Source organism: Babylonia areolata, chromosome 26 (assembly GCF_041734735.1).
Source record: "Babylonia areolata isolate BAREFJ2019XMU chromosome 26, ASM4173473v1, whole genome shotgun sequence".
Classification (NCBI taxonomy): domain Eukaryota; kingdom Metazoa; phylum Mollusca; class Gastropoda; order Neogastropoda; family Buccinidae; genus Babylonia; species Babylonia areolata.
The window spans coordinates 26284999-26305530 of record NC_134901.1 but is presented as its reverse complement, the minus strand read 5'-3'; the positions used below and the strand labels follow the sequence as shown (position 1 = coordinate 26305530).

At 42.4% G+C, this 20532-nt stretch overlaps 1 protein-coding gene across 1 annotated transcript in view; it reads right to left on the bottom strand.

Annotated features, from left to right (window-relative positions):
* Positions 1-8470: 8470 nt before the first annotated feature.
* Positions 8471-20532, bottom strand: part of LOC143300365 (uncharacterized) — a 293289-nt gene continuing 281227 nt past the window's right edge. The window contains exons 4-7 of the mRNA XM_076613977.1: positions 18325-18456; positions 16161-16325; positions 12519-12722; positions 8471-11282 (exon numbers count right to left, since the gene is read on the bottom strand). Coding sequence (XP_076470092.1) covers positions 12559-12722; positions 16161-16325; positions 18325-18456 — 461 coding nt within the window. The 3' untranslated portion in view covers positions 8471-11282; positions 12519-12558. The remainder of the gene's footprint in view (positions 11283-12518; positions 12723-16160; positions 16326-18324; positions 18457-20532) is intronic.

Sequence of the window (20532 nt, the reverse complement as noted above, 5' to 3'; positions counted from 1 at the left end):
ATACACATAGCGTGCTCGAAAGAACGCACATACGCACGCACTCGTGTGCACACGGACACAGACAGACAGACACACGCACGCACATACACGTGCGCGCGCGCACACACACACACATAGGCACGCACGCTAAAGCACAAAACACACACACACACACACACACATCCACACGCAGAATGTCTGTTATGGGCGGTAAATAGCTGAAGCTCTTTACTTTACTTACTTTTTGTGCTGAAATGAAAAAGAAATCTAACTAAAAATCTCCTTAGGTATTGGAAGAATACAGGGTAAATTTGGAATCTTTATTCTTTGTGTCTATTCCGATTCATGGTATCAATAACAAAAGTTTAATCCAGATACTTGTGGACATAGTGGACTTCTTTTTTTTCTCTTCTCTAATCTTACTTGAATGTTTGCGTCCACCTATTTATCTGTTAACCATAAATCTATCATTAACTCTCTCCATACGAACGGCGAAAGAGAAGACGTTAACAGCGTTTCACCCCAATTACCACCATCAAAATATTGCAAGTGAAAGGCTCTCATACTGAAGAGGTGAATGTTGACAAAGAATACCACAATTCTGACGACGGAAGCTAAAGGTTGGGTCATTCAGACACCCACTGGACATCCGAGGGGTCTGTGTAGAGGAGAAGAGAGGACTGGCCGTACTGAGTGAGTTAAAAGTAGACAGATTGAGAGAAAGACACCGATGATAAGCAGGTCGGACACGACTGGGTGGTCGACATTGTTAAATTCATGTTCACAGGACAGACTTTGGGTGGTCGACGTTGTTAAATTCATGTTCACAGGACAGACTTTGGGTGGTCGACGTTGTTAAATTCATGTTCACAGGACAGACTTTGGGTGGTCGTCATTGTTAAATTCATGTTCACAGGACAGACTTTGGGTGGTCGACATTGTTAAATTCATGTTCACAGGACAGACTTTGGGTGGTCGACATTGTTAAATTCATGTTCACAGGACAGACTTTGGGTGGTCGTCATTGTTAAATTCATGTTCACAGGACAGACTTTGGATTGTTAAATTCATGTTCACAGGACAGACTTTGGGTGGTCGACGTTGTTAAATTCATGTTCACAGGACAGACTTTGGGTGGTCGACACTGTTAAATTCATGTTCACAGGACAGACTTTGGGTGGTCGGCATTGTTAAATTCATGTTCACAGGACAGACTTTGGGTGGTCGACACTGTTAAATTCATGTTCACAGAACAGACTTTGGGTGTTCAACATTGTTAAATTCATGTTCACAGAACAGACTTTGGATTGTTAAATTCATGTTCACAGGACAGACTTTGGGTGGTCGACATTGTTAAATTCATGTTCACAGGACAGACTTTGGGTGGTCGACATTGTTAAATTCATGTTCATAGGACAGACTTTGGGTTGTTAAATTCATGTTCACAGGACAGACTTTGGGTGGTCGACACTGTTAAATTCATGTTCACAGGACAGACTTTGTCATTCGTTTTTAAAAGATTCCAACAATTCCTTGATTATTTATGTCTTTTTTTTTTCTTTTTCATTTTTACAGTTCTTTCACTTTCATTTTCTCAGAGACATCAGTGCAGAATTACACAGCTCACCCCCAACGAACATGAGATACTTGAAAGTGTTCCCTTTTTTCTTCTTCTTCTTAAATAAAAAACAAACAAAAAACAAACCCTTTTTCTCCTTACTGAATTCTTGAAGTGGTCGAGTCTGCTCAAGCACTCGGAAATCCTCATTTCAAGTGTCTCATATTTCTGCGAACGTTTTTAGAAAGATCTCTCAACAGCTTTGTGGAGTCTTTCACATGACAGACGTCATTTAACCACGACCTTTCCCTCTGCACATTCTCTCTGTCTCAGTCTCTGTCTCTGTCTGTCTCTGTCTGTCTGTCCGACTGTCTGTCTGTCTGTCTCCAAAGAGGAGTAGTTTTGTGTGGATGCGTAGAAAATTGGGAGGAGAATGATAGAACAGTTAAAATTTGCAAGCTGATTGTTCTCTCTTGCAATGGGTTTTTTTTTCTGTCCCGGTGCGAATGTACGAATGTATTGTCATTCTTAACGTGGTTTAGTAAAACCATTCAAAATATAATATATATATATATATATATGTATGTATGTATATGTATATATATACACACATATATATACATATACATATATATATATATATATATATATATGTGTGTGTGTGTGTGTGTGTGTGTGACGTATTCTTAAGACAGACATACACAAGAACGATGAACACACACACACACGCGCGCGCGCACACACACACACACACACACACACACACACACACACACACACACACAGAGGGCGGAGGGGGAAGAGTAAAGAAAGATAGACAGACATACAGGCAGGCAGGCAGAGAAAAGAGGCCTGGGGGGTTGACGGTTCGTCGAAGAGTTTCTTTCCACACAAAAATTACCATGGACAATGGGGAATGTAAACAGGGTTGGACATCTCTTTTCTGCCGTCGCCTAGAAACTCTGTAATTTCAGCATCATGCCTATGGAAAAAGTCTCATGTTAGAAACAGAATATGGCTCGGTAATCTTTCTCTTCCGTCACGTCTGCCGGAAGCTGTATTGCGAACAGATTAAAATGACACATGGCCAGGGAAGAGAAATGACGTGGACTGGTTTTTATTGTATGCATATGTGTCCTTCTGTGTCTGTCCATCTGTCAGACATCAGAGATGACATTTTCCCGTAAACGGACAGAAATCAGTAAATCTGAGAGCACTTGGCGTCGATCCCGAGATTCGTGAGAAAGTCCAGGGGTTTATGTTTATGTGATAGGTTCGCTTCCAGTTGATCGGCCTCGCGTGTCGATCCGTATCCCCAAACGGTTTGTATTCCTGATTTGAAATACGGCGAACTGTGTATTTGAGAGAAACAGTTTCAAAACGCCATCCCTCGGGTGAAATAGCCGAGTGGTTAAAGCGTTGGACTTTCAGTCTGAGGGTCCCGGGCTTGAATCTCCGTAACGGTGCCTGGTGGGTAAAGGGTGGAGATTTTTCCGATCTCCAAGGTGAAGATATGTGCAGACCTCCTTTGTGCCTGAACCCCCTTCGCGTGTATACGCAAACAGAAGATCAAATATGCACGTTAAATATCCTGTAATTCATGTCAGCGTTCGCTGGGTTATGGAAACAAGAACATACCCAGCATGCACTTCCCCGAAAACGGAGTATGGCTGCCGGGGTAAAAAAACGGTCATTCACGTAAAACCCCACTCGTGCATATACGAGTGAACGTGGGAGTCCACGAACGAAGAAGAAGAAGAAGAAGAAGAAGAAGAATCTCTACAAACCACATGCAGGTAGTACACAGCCAGACCGCCGAAGCATCGAATATTCATTGGAAAAGAAGACGCATTTTAAAGCGATTAATATTGTTGTGTCGCCTAGTTTTGAGCAGTAACTGGAGCGTGAAGGCAAACATTCTGGAGCAGGAAGAGGGAATGAGAGAAAAACAAATACGCACAAAGATGAGAAAATGTACGTTGTGTTGGAGAACTTGGGATAGTAGTGTGCCTGGTCAAAATTTTCGTTCATTTCTTATTATTGAAACTCGCGGTATTTTGTTTCAAAGAACATTCAGGACAGAGCATTTTTTGGTCTATTTGTCCGACGATGTATTCCTCTCTCTCTCTCTCTCTCTCTCTCTGTGTGTGTGTGTGTGTGTGTGTGTGTGTGTGTGTGTGTGTGTGTGTGTGAGTGAAATTGCCGTAAAAAGTGGAAGCACAACCAGATAATCGTCCTATACACACTTCAGTGTACATACGCACACAGACTCTGTCTCCCCGATGGACAAAAAACACAACAAACGCCGTTTGTTACAAATGTAATTTACTGACCAATATGAACAATATGAAACAGTGAATACGGACCACATAAGATCTCATCATACAGAGAGTTACCACAGCTGAATACAGGTACACGAACGATCACAACTCCAAATATCAAGTACTTTGTACTGGGCCACTATTTTCCCCTATCATTGACAATCAGATGTACTGGATCACTATTTTCCCCTATCACTGACAATCAATTGTCACAACTCACACACTGTTTTCAGAAAAAAAATTCTAATGCTATCGAATACGTAATAAAATATACCTACTGGCACAAACACTCAAAGAACCTATCGAGAATGTCCAAAATATTGATTTTATATAAATAACAATGGCAACGATGACAAGCCAGAGTGAGACAGAGACAGAGGGTGTCTGTGTGTGAACGCGCCCGTGTGTATGAGAGAGAGACAGAGACAGAGACAGAGAGACAGAGTCGGGTAGAAGCAGAAAGACTCAGAGAAGGGATAAGAATTTAGCCAACTTACTGATAACATCCTCCTGCATCAAAACAGCTTGTTTACCACAAAAAAGCTGCTAATATTTGATTACAAAGCATGTTGGAATTTCAAACATTGACAGGCTGACAAATACCAGTCCTGATGGACGTGGCTGTATTCGGAAAAAGAAAACTCCGAGACACTTAAGCAGTGTGATACAGGATTCAGTTATCATGAAAACTCACGCCCCTCTCCCCCGTTCTCTCTACCAACCACACCTTCATCGGGATCTGCATGATAGTCTCCCAACACCCCTTTCCCCCAACGCCCCCCCCCACCCCCCCCTGCACCTCCCACTCACCCATCGGAAATTTCCATACTGCTCAGTTGTGTTGAGAAGGCAAAAGAAGTAACATCTTGTCCCAGTTCCAGTGTCCCAATTTTCTTGAGAAGAAAACGCGTAGGTAAGAAGGGAAAGAGATTAATAGTTATGATTCACACAGAATATCTTCATATCGGATCGGAACACATGACAAAAACAGTAACTGATAGTCTGTGTGTACACCGAGGTTCATCAGTTTTGGAGGGATCCAACGTTCTCATGAAGCCAGGCATGAACCGAACAAGGAGCACTTCATTGCACACCATAAAGGGTTAACAACACATCCCCAAAGACACACACGTTGGCACAAGACTCGAGGAAGCAATTTTCCCTTTTGATACCAAGTCCCCGGTAAACAAGTCCGTTTGTATTGAATACATTAAGGTTTTTTTTTTTTTTTTTCAAATTTCTCAACAGACAACTGAACAACACGGAGGTGCCCAGTTGTACAGCTGACTTGACAGACATCAACCACAATATGTAACACAGGGTAATGTAGATGGCTATAGGAATGTCAAGCATGTTGTCCCAAACAAATCGGTTTTCTGTACAACATGTTTATACAGGTTTGGAGAAGGACAAAAGGCAGGAATGAAGGAATCGTCTGCTCACACCAGTCGCCAGCAAGGTCATGGCGTCAAGGACAATGATACAAGTTGTTGAACAGTTTTGTGGATGAGCATGGTTTATTTTATGTACAAGATGAACAAACGGATCACCCTTCCCCATCCTGAAACACGCACGCACGCACGCACTGTTGCAAGTGTGTACGCACAAGCGCGCGCGACGCTGAAAACACACAGACACAGACACACACGCACACACACACACACACACACACACATGCCACACTACCTCGGTCAACCAATCTTTTGGCTGAAAGGGCTTGAAGGGAGTTACCAACGAAACAGTCTGACTTATTTCTAAAATTACAACAGATGTAAAAGTTTGTGCTTTTTTAAAAAATGTTATCGCTGTTAAGAGATTTGTAAGCGCACAAAAGAATAGAATCGTATTCTAAGCGAATACAAAGAGAGGTGGAGTGGAGAGGGGTGGATTGGGAAGTGGAGGGCTGGGGGGTGGGGGGTGAGAATTAGAAAGGGACACGTGGACTAAGGAGACTCGTTCGTTCGTATATTCATTTATAGTCTCTTCATCTAAGATGATGATTTTGGACTGGAAACAAATGATATTATTATTATTATTGTTATCATCATCATCTTCATTATTATTATTATTATTTGGATTATTATCATTTCTATCATCATGATGATGATTGTTATTATTAACTAGAAATCATCATTTCTTTATATTCAAATGAAAAGGGGGCGGTTGAGGCGGAGGGGGGGCGAGGGGGAGGGGACTGAGGAAGGAAAAGAGAGAGAGAGGGGAGGGACGCTCACTCAGTCTGGCTCCGCGACTAAGCTATTATTGTCGTTAGTAGGGGGCTTAGTAGGTGGTGTCCTAAGTACGTTAAAACACTGAACACCACCAAAGTGACTCAGCAGCAGTGCAGGGTCTCCTCTGGTGTGTGGCCTCCTGGCGACCTAACATTGATGGTTCCCTGTGGACTGCCGGCGCTGGAACTGCGACGGACGAACCCGGGTGTGGCTGTGTATGGGGGAATCTAAATGAGCGGCGTGGGAGTAATGCCACTGAAATGGTGCAGATGATGAGGCAGCAAAAAAAAAAAAAAAAAAAAAAAAAAGAGAGAGAGAGAGAGAGAGAGAGAGAGAGAGAGAGAGAGAGAACAGAATGTGGAAAAGATAGAGTACAAAATGTAAAATGGAAAGGGTGAGTGTCAGTGAGTGGAGAAAGAAAACATGATATTGGAAGGGTGTGTGTGAGAGTGTGGGGGACAGGGGAAGCGGGATTAGGACAGAAAATTAAACCAATAATCGAATATTGAATGCACTACTTCTGTAAATTATTATTTGAAAAGATGATGATGTGGGGACCTACAATAAACAACCAACTGGACTATTTAACACATAACTCGCTAACTTTGATAAAAAAAAAAATTGAAATGTATAACTTTTTTCAACAAAAAACCCAAAACAACAAAAAAACAAAAACATTTGAAACTGGTAACACGTGTTCAGTGATTTCTGGAGGCAAAAAAGGTTTCATTTCTAAACAGCGGGTTAAAACGTGCTCTACCGTTAAACGTCTCTTGCAAATGCATTCAATATTTTCACAATATTTTGTGTATGGGGCTTTTGGTAATAACCTAAATGCCATGCTCTTAACAGCCTTGCCAGTTCTTTTAGCATTTGATAAGGCAGAAGTGTTAACTTCTAAAGACAGAAAGGAATTTAGCATATTTCTTTCAGCAATATTACACATTTCAGATGATGATAAACGATGAAGAAGTTCAACTGCACTTAAAGCGTTTTGCAAGATGATCTGCACGTTCATGAGAAATAAGCCCGCAGTGTGAGGGAATCCAGCATATTTTAATATTAGTTTCTCTCATTTGAATACAGTGAATCAAAAATCTTATTTCAAAAGATTTCTAAGGAGACTCAGACACAAAGAAGACACAGTTATTCAGTCGTACGTGCAGTCATAAACATATATATATATATTTGTATATATATATATATATATATATCTGTTAGGCACACACACAAACACACACACACACACGCGCGCGCACACACACACACACACACACACACACACACACACACACACGGGTATAAGCGCGCATATAGGCCCTATACTGAAAGGTAGATGACGAAAAAGATTCGCCATAAATACTCGAAACCAAAACATGCTTTTAAACAAATCGGCTATTCAGCCATCTGCATCAGGAAAAGTTGGAACGACACAGAGTAATGCTGTATCAGTTCCAGGTATAAAGTCTGATTGTTTCATTTCAACGCTTTTATCGCTTATCATATCACAAGACACTGTAAATTAGAGTTATATTCTTAAATTCATCTTGTTAGACGCTAGGGGTGGGGGTGCAATTTTGATGAGCATATAGAATTTGACAGTTGAAAAATCATTTTAAGCCTTTTTTAATTAATTTTTTTTTTAACAGGCACCAACAAGTAAACTTGATCCAAGATGTCTGGTGAAGAGGAACAGCTTTGGCAATGTTTCTAGTCATGATCATTTTAGAATGAAAAAAAAAAAACAGAAAGAAAAGAGAGAGCAGAAACCTCATTTACAAAAATTTACAAAATTGAAACATCACATGATTTTACAATATATATTTTCGGACGCTGAACTGGGATATTTGATGATTTTCAGAGTATGTATTATCTTTTTGCTTTTCTGCAAGGCACCAAACTTTCTGTGCACTGCACGCTTTGCAAGATGCTTGGGGCGGGGGTGGGGTGGGGGACGTTTGTAGCTGGCACGGCGTTAAATATCTACCACTGTGTAATTGACATGGCGGTGAAGAGTGAGTAAAGGCGGGCGGGGAGGGGGAGGGGGGGTGGGGAGGCGTGACACCACACATAACGTGACTGTTGACACCGTTAGGATCGATCCTTTCAATGTAACTAGTTTTGCGTTAACGCACCAAGCGCAGCTGCGGTATAGGGGGGTGGGTGTGGGGGACGGGGGAGGGGGGGGGGGGGGGGTGGGGGCGGGGGAGGGGGTCCTACAGGTAACAGAATGGAAAAAGGCCGAAGATAACACCATTACGTTCACGCAACCTTTACGATTGCAAGTAAGAAACGCTGCAGGCTAAAGCATACGCAGTGAGCTTCAGGAAGAAAAGCAAAGCAAGTTAAAAAAAAAACAAACAAAAAAAAAACACAGAAAAAGAAAAAAAAAAGTCAGGGAATGAGACCAGAGTGTGTGTGTGGGGTGTGGGGGGCTGGAGGGTGAGGAAGCATGTTGAACGTGCACGTCTTGCCTGAAGCCCGGGCACTGTAGCACTATATATCACAGGGCGACGTGGAGGAGAGAACACAGGCAGACAAACGAGCTGGGAAACTGTCCTGGACAGCGGAAATGTGGTCTGTTATTGGTGCTAAACGGCACTTGTTTCAACTGATTTTCGCCAAATGCAGGCATGCCGGCAAGGAGGCAAACACACACACACACACACACACACACACACACGTTTCAGTTTCAAGGAGGTGTTTGAGCGTACGGATAGATCCACATTCGCTGCACCACATCTGTTGAAAACACACACACACACACACACACACACACACACACACACACAGAAGTGGAGGAGTAGGGGTGAGGACGGAGGGGAAGGGGGAGGGGGGCATAGACAGAGGGAGGAGTTGAAGGCTCTTGTCCAGTAAAAGAACAACACAAAAGGAAAACATAAATGATCTGCATGGATTTTTTTGTCAGACAGGAGAGGACGGGAGAGAGCGAACGTTAAAATGCCTGCAGTGGTTTGTTGGTGTTCATTAGATACAACATAAGTAACAAGAATAAGAATGGAAAAATTAGAAGATAATATTTTTTTGCTCGAATTTTCATCGAAGGATTACAGGACGAACTGATGGGTGGGAGAGAGAGGGAGGGAGAGATCGCGGCATTGAGGGAGAGGAAGAGAGAGGCGGAAGTTATAAATCGGATTCAAGTGAGCAAGGGATTTGTTATATCCATTAATATGAAAAGCAAAATATATGGGCATTCCAAAGGATTGATTCAGAAGGTAAGACAGAGAGGAATGGGGGAGAGAGAAATGGGGCGAGTGGAGGTGGGGAAGAAGGGAAGGGGGAGGTGAGAGGCTGTGGTGGAGAGAGATTGGATAGAAAAACAAAACAAAAAACAGTCCTGAATTCAAAGAAATTTCCCAAACTTAGGAATCTCATCCCATTTCAGATCACTTTGACCATGAAGAAGTCATGACGCCTCAATCAGGATTCGATTTCACATAGCTAGGATTTAGGCTGACGCCTTCATTGTCGTGTTGATGTTAATTATTTATCTGTTTATCTTCTTTTTAACAGGCACGGCCCTGTTTTCATTCACCAATAGAGGGGGAAGGATGTTCTTGACAGGTTATTGCTGTTAGCGAAAACAAAGAGAGCATTCCATTCACAGCAGACTTTGGCATAGATCAATCGCAAAACGTTATTTCCGAGAGCATCAACGTCTCTGAACTGGGAACACATAATCAAACTTAAAACAGACAGGGAAAAAAAAATGGAGCAGTGTTGAAAAAAATTCCACCTCTTCTGCATAAAACTATAGATGATAAGGACATACGGATTTTGACCGTCTGTCAAACTAAAGAACTTGTAAAATGAGAAAGCAGGGAGGCTGACCGACAATTGATAAATACATGACAATCAACATTCAAAATGTGATGCGATTTGGAAACGATCTTGTTTACATCAAACATGTTTCTTTCCTAACTGTATGAACTAATATGACATAAACTCGAACATGAAATTGAAGATTGACGCGAAAACAGGATAACAGTTTTTACATCCTTACTTCTGAGCTTGACTGGGCCAAAACTCAGAACTCTGCATTCCCAAGCTAAGTCACCTGCTACTAAAGGCCCGCATTATACATCAAAAACTAAAATAGAACCTCCTCAAGCAAACTAGATAATTGTTTTCTTCCTCACTTTGGAGCCTGGTTTGGCCGAACCTCACAACTGTTTACTCCCAAACTACCCACCGCTGAAGGCCCGCATTGTACATCAAAAACTAAAATGGAACCTCCGCAACGCAATATTTTCAACAAACATGACGTCACAGATGGAACAGGATCGATATTTTTCATCTGAAGATCCTGTCGCCGCATGACAGGCGCCACAAAAACGCGCGGTCAGTCCGGATGGCATGCGAGTGGGATGTTGAAGACGTGGCGTCACACGATAATAGATCCACCTCAAAGGTCACCGGCTCTCCTCGCCACAACACAACTGTGCCTCCATCACACGGCGAAGGAAAGCAGCTGAAAAACCGGGTCAGGGATGTAGGACGCCAGCCGACAGGATAATGGACGTTGTTTCCACGAACAGCTAATCACACAACGAAGCAGGCCGCCTATCGACCATCACACAGGCCATCGAAATATCGTCCTTCCCACACGCACCCACCCTGCATGACAGAATCACATTCTCGTCCACTGACTGAAAGAAAATTGGACCGCAGAGATGTAGGGAAACGTCACAAGGAAACTAAAAGCAGACAATGGAAAACGTTCACATTCGAAACCTCCCAACGTTTTTGTATGCAGACTGGGGTTGGATTATCGGGGGAAAAAGAATCACAACTTTCCGGACAGGTCATTCAAAGTTGGTTTCTATTATTGGATCGAACGAACGCACCACCATCACAGTCTGAACTCAGAACACAGTTTTGGACAAGTCTTTGGCAAATGGCGTGACCTAATTCAACAGGTGCGGTATCGAAATGGCATGACCTATACATATCAACAGGTATCGAAATTTCCGACTTGTTTTTCTCCCGATAACCTGACTCTGATTATTGCCCGTGTGCCTTGAGAAACAGTAGGTATTGACCATGATGTTCTCAGTGTTCTGTCATCTCCAGAACTCGCTTTGCCGATGTCGGTCACAACTGCTACAGCTCCAGCGTCCTCGTCACAATCCACACTTTCTTGGACAGTCTTGTCGAAAAGGCAAAAATCTGTCAACCCACACACAAAAGAAACACACATCATTTCTTGTCTGTCTATCGTAATAGTGTGTGTGTGTGTGTGTGTGTGTGTGTGTGTGTGTGTGTGTGTGTGTGTGTGTGTGTGCGTGTGTGTGTTCATCCCAGCCCACTAAACACACACAGCTGAAGCGGAAGGACGTCAACAAAGCCATGACTTATTTGATTCATATCGTTCCGCTTTCGCAGGAAGTTTTTTTTTTCTGGGAGATAGCATTGGGAAATCTCCCACAGGAAGAAGAAAGAAAGAAAAACGAAAACGCGAGGATGAGAGAGAGAGAGAGAGACAGACAGACAGAGAGAGAGAGAGAGCGAGAGAGAGAGAGAGGGGGGGAAACCAAAGTTATGGAGAGAGAGAGACAGAGACAGAGAGAGGGGAAAACCAAAGTTATGGAGAGAGAGAGACAGAGAGAGAGAGGGGAAAAACAAAGGGATGGAGAGAGAGAGAGAGACATACAGAGAGAGAGAAGGGGATGTAAAATATACATTAAGATCGACACCCATGGGGTCCAGATGATTTACGTTGGTGACACAACTGTCTAACTTCTGAAGTAACTTTCATGTATTTATCATTGCCGAAACATTTCCTGTACATGAACTAATGGCTATGCACGCCTAGGTTCTTAAACAAGCTTCTGCCTGAATTCGTATTCAAGCGTCAGTGTTATCTTCTTAAGAAAACACATACGTGAATCACTGTTCAAGCCTTGTTGTAAGCTCTTAACTCTCTCCATACGAACGGCGAAAGAGACGACGTTAACAGCGTTTCACCCCAATTACCATCATCAAAATATTGCAAGCGGAAGGCTCTTATACTGAAGACGTCAATGTTGAGAAAGAATACCACAATTCTGACGACGGAAGCTAAAGGTTGGGTCATTCAGACACCCACTGGACATCCGAGGGGTCTGTGTAGAGGAGAAGAGAGGACTGGCCGTACTGAGTGAGTTAAACCTCTACATGAAACACTACTCAAGCTTCTGTATGAATCTCTCTTCCAAAGCCTTTGTGGAAGCTCGAAAGTTATATTCTAACTTTAATGATACTATCCAAGCCTCAACATGATCCACTTTCCTGACCATAGTAAAGCTTTCTTTGATATGGACAGACACACATTCACACACACACACACACACACACACACACACACACAGATGGAGAGATGGGAGAGACAAACAAAATGGACGCATGGCTGTCCACAGCACGCACCAGTGACACACCCCAAAAGAACGCTCAGCCCGACTGACGGTCACGTGAGGAGCTTGCCACTGACAGCTTTGTCCTTGTCCTTGTCCTTGTCGGGCTGGCGTTTGGTGTGGGTGTGGTGGTTGTTGTGGGCGTGGTGGTTGTGGTGGCCGTGGTGGCTGTGGTTGGGGTTGTTGGCAGGGTGACGTATAACTCGGTACTGGTAAGCTGCACAGTGAAGATGCGAAATCTGTTGTGACTAAAGTGTAGTTGGTACACAATGCAATAGACACAATGCGATAGAATAATGTACAATATGATTTAAAGTACAAGGACACCTTGAAGACAAACCTCAAAGCCTGTGACATAGACATCGCTTCCTGGGAAACTGATACCCTTGACCGATCTCGTTGGAGGATGCTGTGCTCTAGTGGCACAAAGACGTTTGAAAACAAGAGAACGCTGACTATTAAGGAGAAGCGTGAGCGAAGGAAGCAAGGCTCAACTTCTGGAGATGTTTTCCCTTGCGACACCTGTGGGAAGTGCTGCGCATCCAGAATCGGCCTCTTCTTCCATATAAGGACACACACCGACAGATAAGCCTGCCTGCCTACTCATCCGTCGGTCCGACGGGAAACTCCATCATCATCATCATCATCATCATCATTCATCTTCTGATTCTTCCCTCCTCCTACCTGGTTTCCACCAGCTTGTCATACAGCTCCCTGGTCTCCTACATTTAAAACGATATAAAGGGTAGCATTTAGATGTGATTTTTTAAAATTTTTATTTTAATATTCTAATTTTTTTCCCTTGCACAGAAGGTTATACTTTCTTTTCAACATCGTCTCCATTACAATTTCACATGAAATTCCACACCAGTAAAACAGAATTGCAATTTACACCACCTTCAGCGATAGAGTTAATATATATATATATATATATGTATATATGTATATATATATATGTATGTATATATGTATATATATATGTATGATATGATGAAAGTTTGCAAGGGTGTTTTTTTTAGTTAACAAATAACTGACGAACAAGCAGGAAAGAATGTATGAAGAAGTGAAAAAACAAGCAACAAACACACACACAAACGACAACAACAAAGCAACCCCCCCACCCCACCCCCACCCCAAAGGAATAACAGACATAGATCCCAGAACATGACATTTCCAATCTCAGCTCACAGCACACATTAACAGTCAAATCTCATGGATCACAGGGAACATACGAGTCACAACAAACCAATCAATTCAAGATTAGTCAATGTAATGTTTCCACACATTTGGAATCCTCTCTGGCTCTCTATATAAGATTAGAATCCATGTTCCATCACTAAATCTAAATAAGGTAGCCATTTAATAGAGAAATCCCGATAATTCCTTTCCATTAAATGTATTTGTTTTTCTGTTTTGTACTTGTGCTTGAGTTCAGTAATGAATGCGTGTAACAGGTGTGAAAATTAATACTTTAACAAAATGGCTATAATCACTAGAATATGTGACAGGATATTAAACAAAATTCTACCCCATTTTACTGTACAATACAATATGCCGACAATACAATTCTACATTGCGAAACTTATCTGTACGTTCATATGAGGAACTAAATCCACCAAGAGAGAGAGAGAGAGAGAGAGAGAGAGAGAGAGAGAGCTCATAATTTGTCGACATGCGTTATCCTTTTGACTTGTCTTGCCTATTTCTTCCTTGCCAGCGTGTAATATTCATCATTTCCAAAGCTCAGCTACACAGATGCCCTGGTCCATTTACGAAGTAACACCGGACCTACAAACTAGCTGATCAAAAATCAGTGTCTGCTATCTTTGTACATTTTCCATGTTCCGTTCACCAGTATTTCTACAAGTAGAAACAAACAAGTGACAACCTATCTCCCTCATGACATACTTCTTTCTGGAGAAAGCTTTCAGGTATTTTCCCATTCATTATCATACAGGATTTCCGTTCTTGTAGGTAAAAGGAAACCTGCCAACACGAATCTTCTCGGAGTCCAAAACCTTTCGGAACACAATTCACTTAACTCTCTCCATACGAACGGCGAAAGAGACGACGTTAACAGCGTTTCATCCCAGTTACCATCATCAAAATATTGCAAGCGGAAGGCTCTTATACTGAAGAGGTGAATGTTGACAAAGAATACCACAATTCTGACGACGGAAGCTAAAGGTTGGGTCATTCAGACACCCACTGGACATCCGAGGGGTCTGTGTAGAGGAGAAGAGAGGACTGGCCGTACTGAGTGAGTTAACTCCAGTGATTTGATAGTTCTATTGGAACGGAATTTACTTAACTCCAGTGATTTGAGCGTAACGACTTTTATTAATCAACTGAAGCAAACGAACCAGGAAAAGATCTCTCCTCCAGGAGGTATGTGGAATAGAGTGACAATATGTCATGTTCCTTTCCGTAACAGACATGTCTGAGTTTGGCTTACCCAGTGTGGAAAAGACTTTTTTTCGTTCTGTCTTTCATGCACTCTCAAACAATTTGGTTTCCAATAATGGCATTTGTCTCGTTTTCTTTTTTTGGTTGCTTCTCTTCTTACCTCTGTCTGTCAGTCTGTCTGTCTGTCTCTCTCTCTGTATTCCGTTGGTTTCTTTCCATCCCATAAACGAATTATGGTTCCTTCTTTTTGTGTCGCTGACATACATTGCGCCTTTTACAAAATCCTCACTATAAGACGTATAACAAAATATTTTGCTGCCATATCTATTACTGGTATTAAGAATTTCTTGGGGCATCTTCTCGCATTTCTTGTAGTCCCTTTCGTTTACTTGATTTATTTTGTGTTCTTTTTGTTCATACTGGCGATGTAATTATCCGAATGTGTTTCGTTTAGTTCCGCTATTCCTGTTTGTTTCAATTTTTTTTTTACATATATGTTTTTTCTTTCTTTTGGCATTGTTACCGTGACCGTAGACCCTCCTCTGAATTTATGTTTTATTCATATGTTTGCATTCATTGTACCCCCCCCCCGCCCCGGAGAACAAAAATAAGTTGTTCTTTTTTTCAACTTTAGCTGACCAATGAGTTTGTAGTCTTAGGAATGTACTTTTTAATTTGGAGTTGCAACCGTTGTGGCTGTGTGTATTTGTTACCGTGAAGTTACATATCGAAATCATTCAAATAGTTTTCCCACGAAAACATACTGTCGTTTTTATCGTCTTTTGGAGCAACTGGGATGTCGTTTTCCGCCATGGAGTTCTGCTCTCTCCCAGATCCTGATATGTGAAAAGTGGAAGAGGGGGCTACATGCGGATAATATCAGCATCATTAACTCATTCAGCCCTGCGCCCGAGAACTGCTCTGGCGTCAAAATCCGTCTCATTAAAACGGGTTTCACGTTCCCGCGTATGTATAAACCGCAAGGAAAGTAACTAATTTTTTATTTTATTTTCTTTTACAGTACTTCCAGATTGGTCCACACATGATTTGGAGGAAAATCAGAGTATTTTCTGCGGGTTTTTTCCCCCTCCAATCAGTATGGTCTGGAAGCCCGTTGAAGCTGTAAACTCTCCAGGTTTGAATGAGTTAAACATCAAGCCCGATATTCAGAATGGTCACTAAAGCCTGTGCTTTGTGATGAGATATATGTGTGACAGCTGTCGCACAGGGCGACAGCACGTGATCATACCGTATTTATGGACATAAGGCCCCTCGTTGAGGTCATACAAGTCGTCGAAGGAGTCGCGACGTTTACGGAGGTGCCGACAGCAGGCTGCCCCCACCCCCAGCACCACTGCCGCCCCCAGCACAGAGGCCAGCACTCCCCAGTTCTCGCCCTTGAACGGCCAGTAATCTGCACACCAAGGTCAGACAGATGGATATGAAAACCAACACTAAAGAACAATACCACGAACCATAGCAAAAAAAAAAAAAAAAAAAAAAAAAAGACATCGGAAGCTAACTGGTTGTTAATCATATTACGCCCTCTCTCTCTCTCCCTCTCTCTCTCTCTCTCCCCCCCCCCCCTCCCCCCCTCCCCAGACAGGCAATTGATTTAATGCAGCTGCGTTTAACCTCTCCCCATTTTCCTCTGTCACTCTTCATGAAACGTGAGACGATATCGTTCACACATTTTCTGCGGTGACAGGAGGAAAAGAGAACATTAACAGCATGTTTTTTTTTTCTTGTCATTGATTGGAAAAACCAGCATCAGCTGATTTATGACAAACATCGTCAGCGTGATCATGGAGTGGTTAGAGTATTCGACCTTCAACATGACAGTTCTGGATTCGATCCAGGCAGCGCCTCATGTGTTGCGGGTGGAGGTTTTGTTCCGAGATCCACTGGTCATCTCATACGCAGCTCTGCTTGTGTTTTAACCCTCCATCTGTGCGTATACGCATACACATTAAATATCCTGTCATCAAGGTCGGAGCTCGGTGGGTAATGGAAACACAAACGCAGAGAATGCACCATCAACAAGAGATCATTAGCACATCAACTCTCAGGCCGTGGTTTTCTTTAAACAACATCATTTGTAAGAACAATGTAACAGTACGAAGAAAAGCAACGACGAAGGTGGAAGAATGGTTTAGACGCTTAATTGTCAATACAGTGTTTGTAAGGGCATGTGTTCGATTTCCACTCTCGCCCTTTCTCCCAAGTTTGACCAGTGAATCAAACTGGGCGTCTAGTCATTCGGATGAACCGAGGTCCCGTGTGTAGCACGCACCTGGCGCACTGGAAAAGAACCAATAACAACACGTGTTGTCCTCTAGCAGTTTTCTTTGAATAAATCCACTCTGATAGGTACACAAATATGAACGCATGCACTCAAGGCCTGACTGAGCGCGTTGGGTAATCGCTGCTGGAATGTGGTGTAGCGGATAAGGATTTGTCCGAACTCAGTGACGCCTCCTTGAGAAACTGAAACTGAAAACAGAAAAGAAAAGCATACATTTTCCAAGACGACAAAAAGTTTTCTCAAAAGCGTCTCGTAACTGGTCAGTTTAAGGGAGACACGGATCTTATGAATGAACATTTTTTGTTAACTCATTCTGCACGTACAATGCCTTAGCGCTGCCTCAGCACCGTTCCGCGTATTTTCGTGCCTGGGAGTGATTTTGATCCTGACGGTGATATTTCGAATGACCATTTTATATTAACACTGACACTCATGGCAATAATAATTATGCAAGTGAACTTTACGAACTGTGAGCATTTACAAATCGCTGGTCTAACAAAGTGATTCCAAGGTTAGGAAGGTTGTGGTTGTACTCCCCGCAGTATTGAAGCTTCGTTTACACGGGATGCAACTGACTTGCAACCAATTTGCGACTAACTCTTTGAAACCGGCGGAGACTGGTGGAGACTGGTTGTCCCCGGTTGTGGCCCGTCGCTGCCGGTCTCAGAAACCAACGGATTTTCCCGATTTTTGGTTGCATGTTTGGTCGCAAGGCTCATTTTATTTCCACTCCAAGACCGATAATTTTTTGAGGGCCTTGCAACTAAACTGCGAAAAAACGGTCGCCGCCGGTTGCCACAGCTTGCCGCTCGTCTCAGCCGGTTTCCAACAGGAAATTGATGACGCAAGCGGCACGCGTGTCACGGATTTTTCTGTCTGCCTTGGCAGACGCTCGCAGCGTGGTTTCTCGTGTGTGTTGCAACCAGCGGCGACTTACGTGCAACTAACTAGGCTCCTCCCCTGTCTCCGCCGGTTGCATCCTGCGGAGACCGTCCAGTCGCATGTACCAGCCTTGCAACCAAAATTTGAATTTGGTTGCAAGTTAGTTGCATCCCGTGTAAACTTAGCATCATGCTAGAGTTAACAAGGAAAACAGGTGGCGGCTTACCGTCGCAGTGCGCCGTGCCGTTTTTGGACTCGTCACTGCCGTCAAAACAGTTGCTGTACCCATCACACACAAGGGACTTGGGGATGCATTCACCACCATCACATTGAAACCACGGACATTCCTTGTCTGAAACTGAAAGGGAAAAGGAGAGGTGAGGGGGGTGATTAATTCGAGGATTTACTGATATATCTATAACAGATATGTGTGTGTTTTGACACGCTGAGCGAATGTTTTTATTTTCTTATTTCATTAAATAAAAAATCGTCGGGTACTTACTAGAGAGAGAGAGAGAGAGAGAGAGAGAGAGAGAGAGAGAGAGCACTGTCTTCTTCCAAATGACGCTTCGCGAGATTTCCATTCAAAAGTTTCAGGTTTTAGCAAAAATGACATCCAATCTAGTAGATTATGATGAAAAGGTAGAATAAATTACCTACGTACTGGATAAGTAACTGAAAAATAGTTTAAAAAAAGGTATTGATGTTTAACAAAATGAAATAAAAGTTATAAATGGCTGTTAATGACCAAATCCAAACAGAACCAGAAAGAAGTAGAGCTGAAATACCCGTAAGAACCAAGTCTTCACAATGACAAACTAAATAGTTTCCAATCCCACTCGTCACGACAAACTAAATAGTCTCAAGCAATTCCACTCGTCACGACAAACTAAATAGTTTCAAGCAATTCCACTCGTCACGACAAACTAAATAGTCTCAAGCAATTCCACTCGTCACGACAAACTAAATAGTTTCCAATCCCACTCGTCACAACAAACTAAATAGTTTTAAGCAATTCCACTCGTCACGACAAACTAAATAGTTTCCAGTTCCACTCGTCACGACAAACTAAATAGTCTCAAACAATTCCATTCGTCACGACAAACTAAATAGTTTCCAATCCCACTCGTCACGACAAACTAAATAGTTTCCAATCCCACTCGTCACGACAAACTAAATAGCTTCCAATTCCACTCGTCACGACAAACTAAATAGTTTCTAATTCCACTCGTCACGACAAACTAAATAGTCTCAAGCAATTCCACTCGTCACGACAAACTAAATAGTTTCCAATCCCACTCGTCACGACAAACTAAATAGTTTCCAATCCCACTCGTCACGACAAACTAAATAGTTTCAAGCAATTCCACTCGTCACGACAAACTAAATAGTTTCAAGTAATTCCACTCGTCACGACAAACTAAATAGTTTCAAGCAATTCCACTCGTCACGACAAACTAAATAGTTTCAAGCAATTCCACTCGTCACGACAAACTAAATAGTTTCCAATCCCACTCGCCACGACAAACTAAATAGTTTCCAATCCCACTCGTCACGACAAACTAAATAGTTTCCAATCCCACTCGTCACGACAAACTAAATAGTTTCAAGCAATTCCACTCGTCATGACAAACTAAATAGTTTCAAGCAATTCCACTCGTCACAACAAACTAAATAGTTTCCAATCCCACTCGCCACGACAAACTAAATAGTTTCAAGCAATTCCACTCGTCACGACAAACTAAATAGTCTCAAGCAATTCCACTCGTCACGACAAACTAAATAGTTTCAAGCAATTCCACTCGTCACGACAAACTAAATAGTCTCAAGCAATTCCACTCGTCACGACAAACTAAATAGTTTCAAGTAATTCCACTCGTCACGACAAACTAAATAGTTTCCAATCCCACTCTTCACGACAAACTAAATAGTTTCAAGCAATTCCACTCGTCACGAGAAACTAAATAGTTTCAAGTAATTCCACTCGTCACGACAAACTAAATAGTTTCCAATCCCACTCGCCACGACAAACTAAATAGTTTCCAATCCCACTCGTCACGACAAACTAAATAGTTTCCAATCCCACTCGTCACGACAAACTAAATAGTTTCAAGCAATTCCACTCGTCACGACAAACTAAATAGTTTCCAATCCCACTCGCCACGACAAACTAAATAGTTCAAGCAATTCCACTCGTCACGACAAACTAAATAGTCTCAAGCAATTCCACTCGTCACGACAAACTAAATAGTTTCAAGCAATTCCACTCGTCACGACAAACTAAATAGTCTCAAGCAATTCCACTCGTCACGACAAACTAAATAGTTTCAAGTAATTCCACTCGTCACGAGAAACTAAATAGTTTCAAGTAATTCCACTCGTCACGAGAAACTAAATAGTTTCAAGTAATTCCACTCGTCACGACAAACTAAAT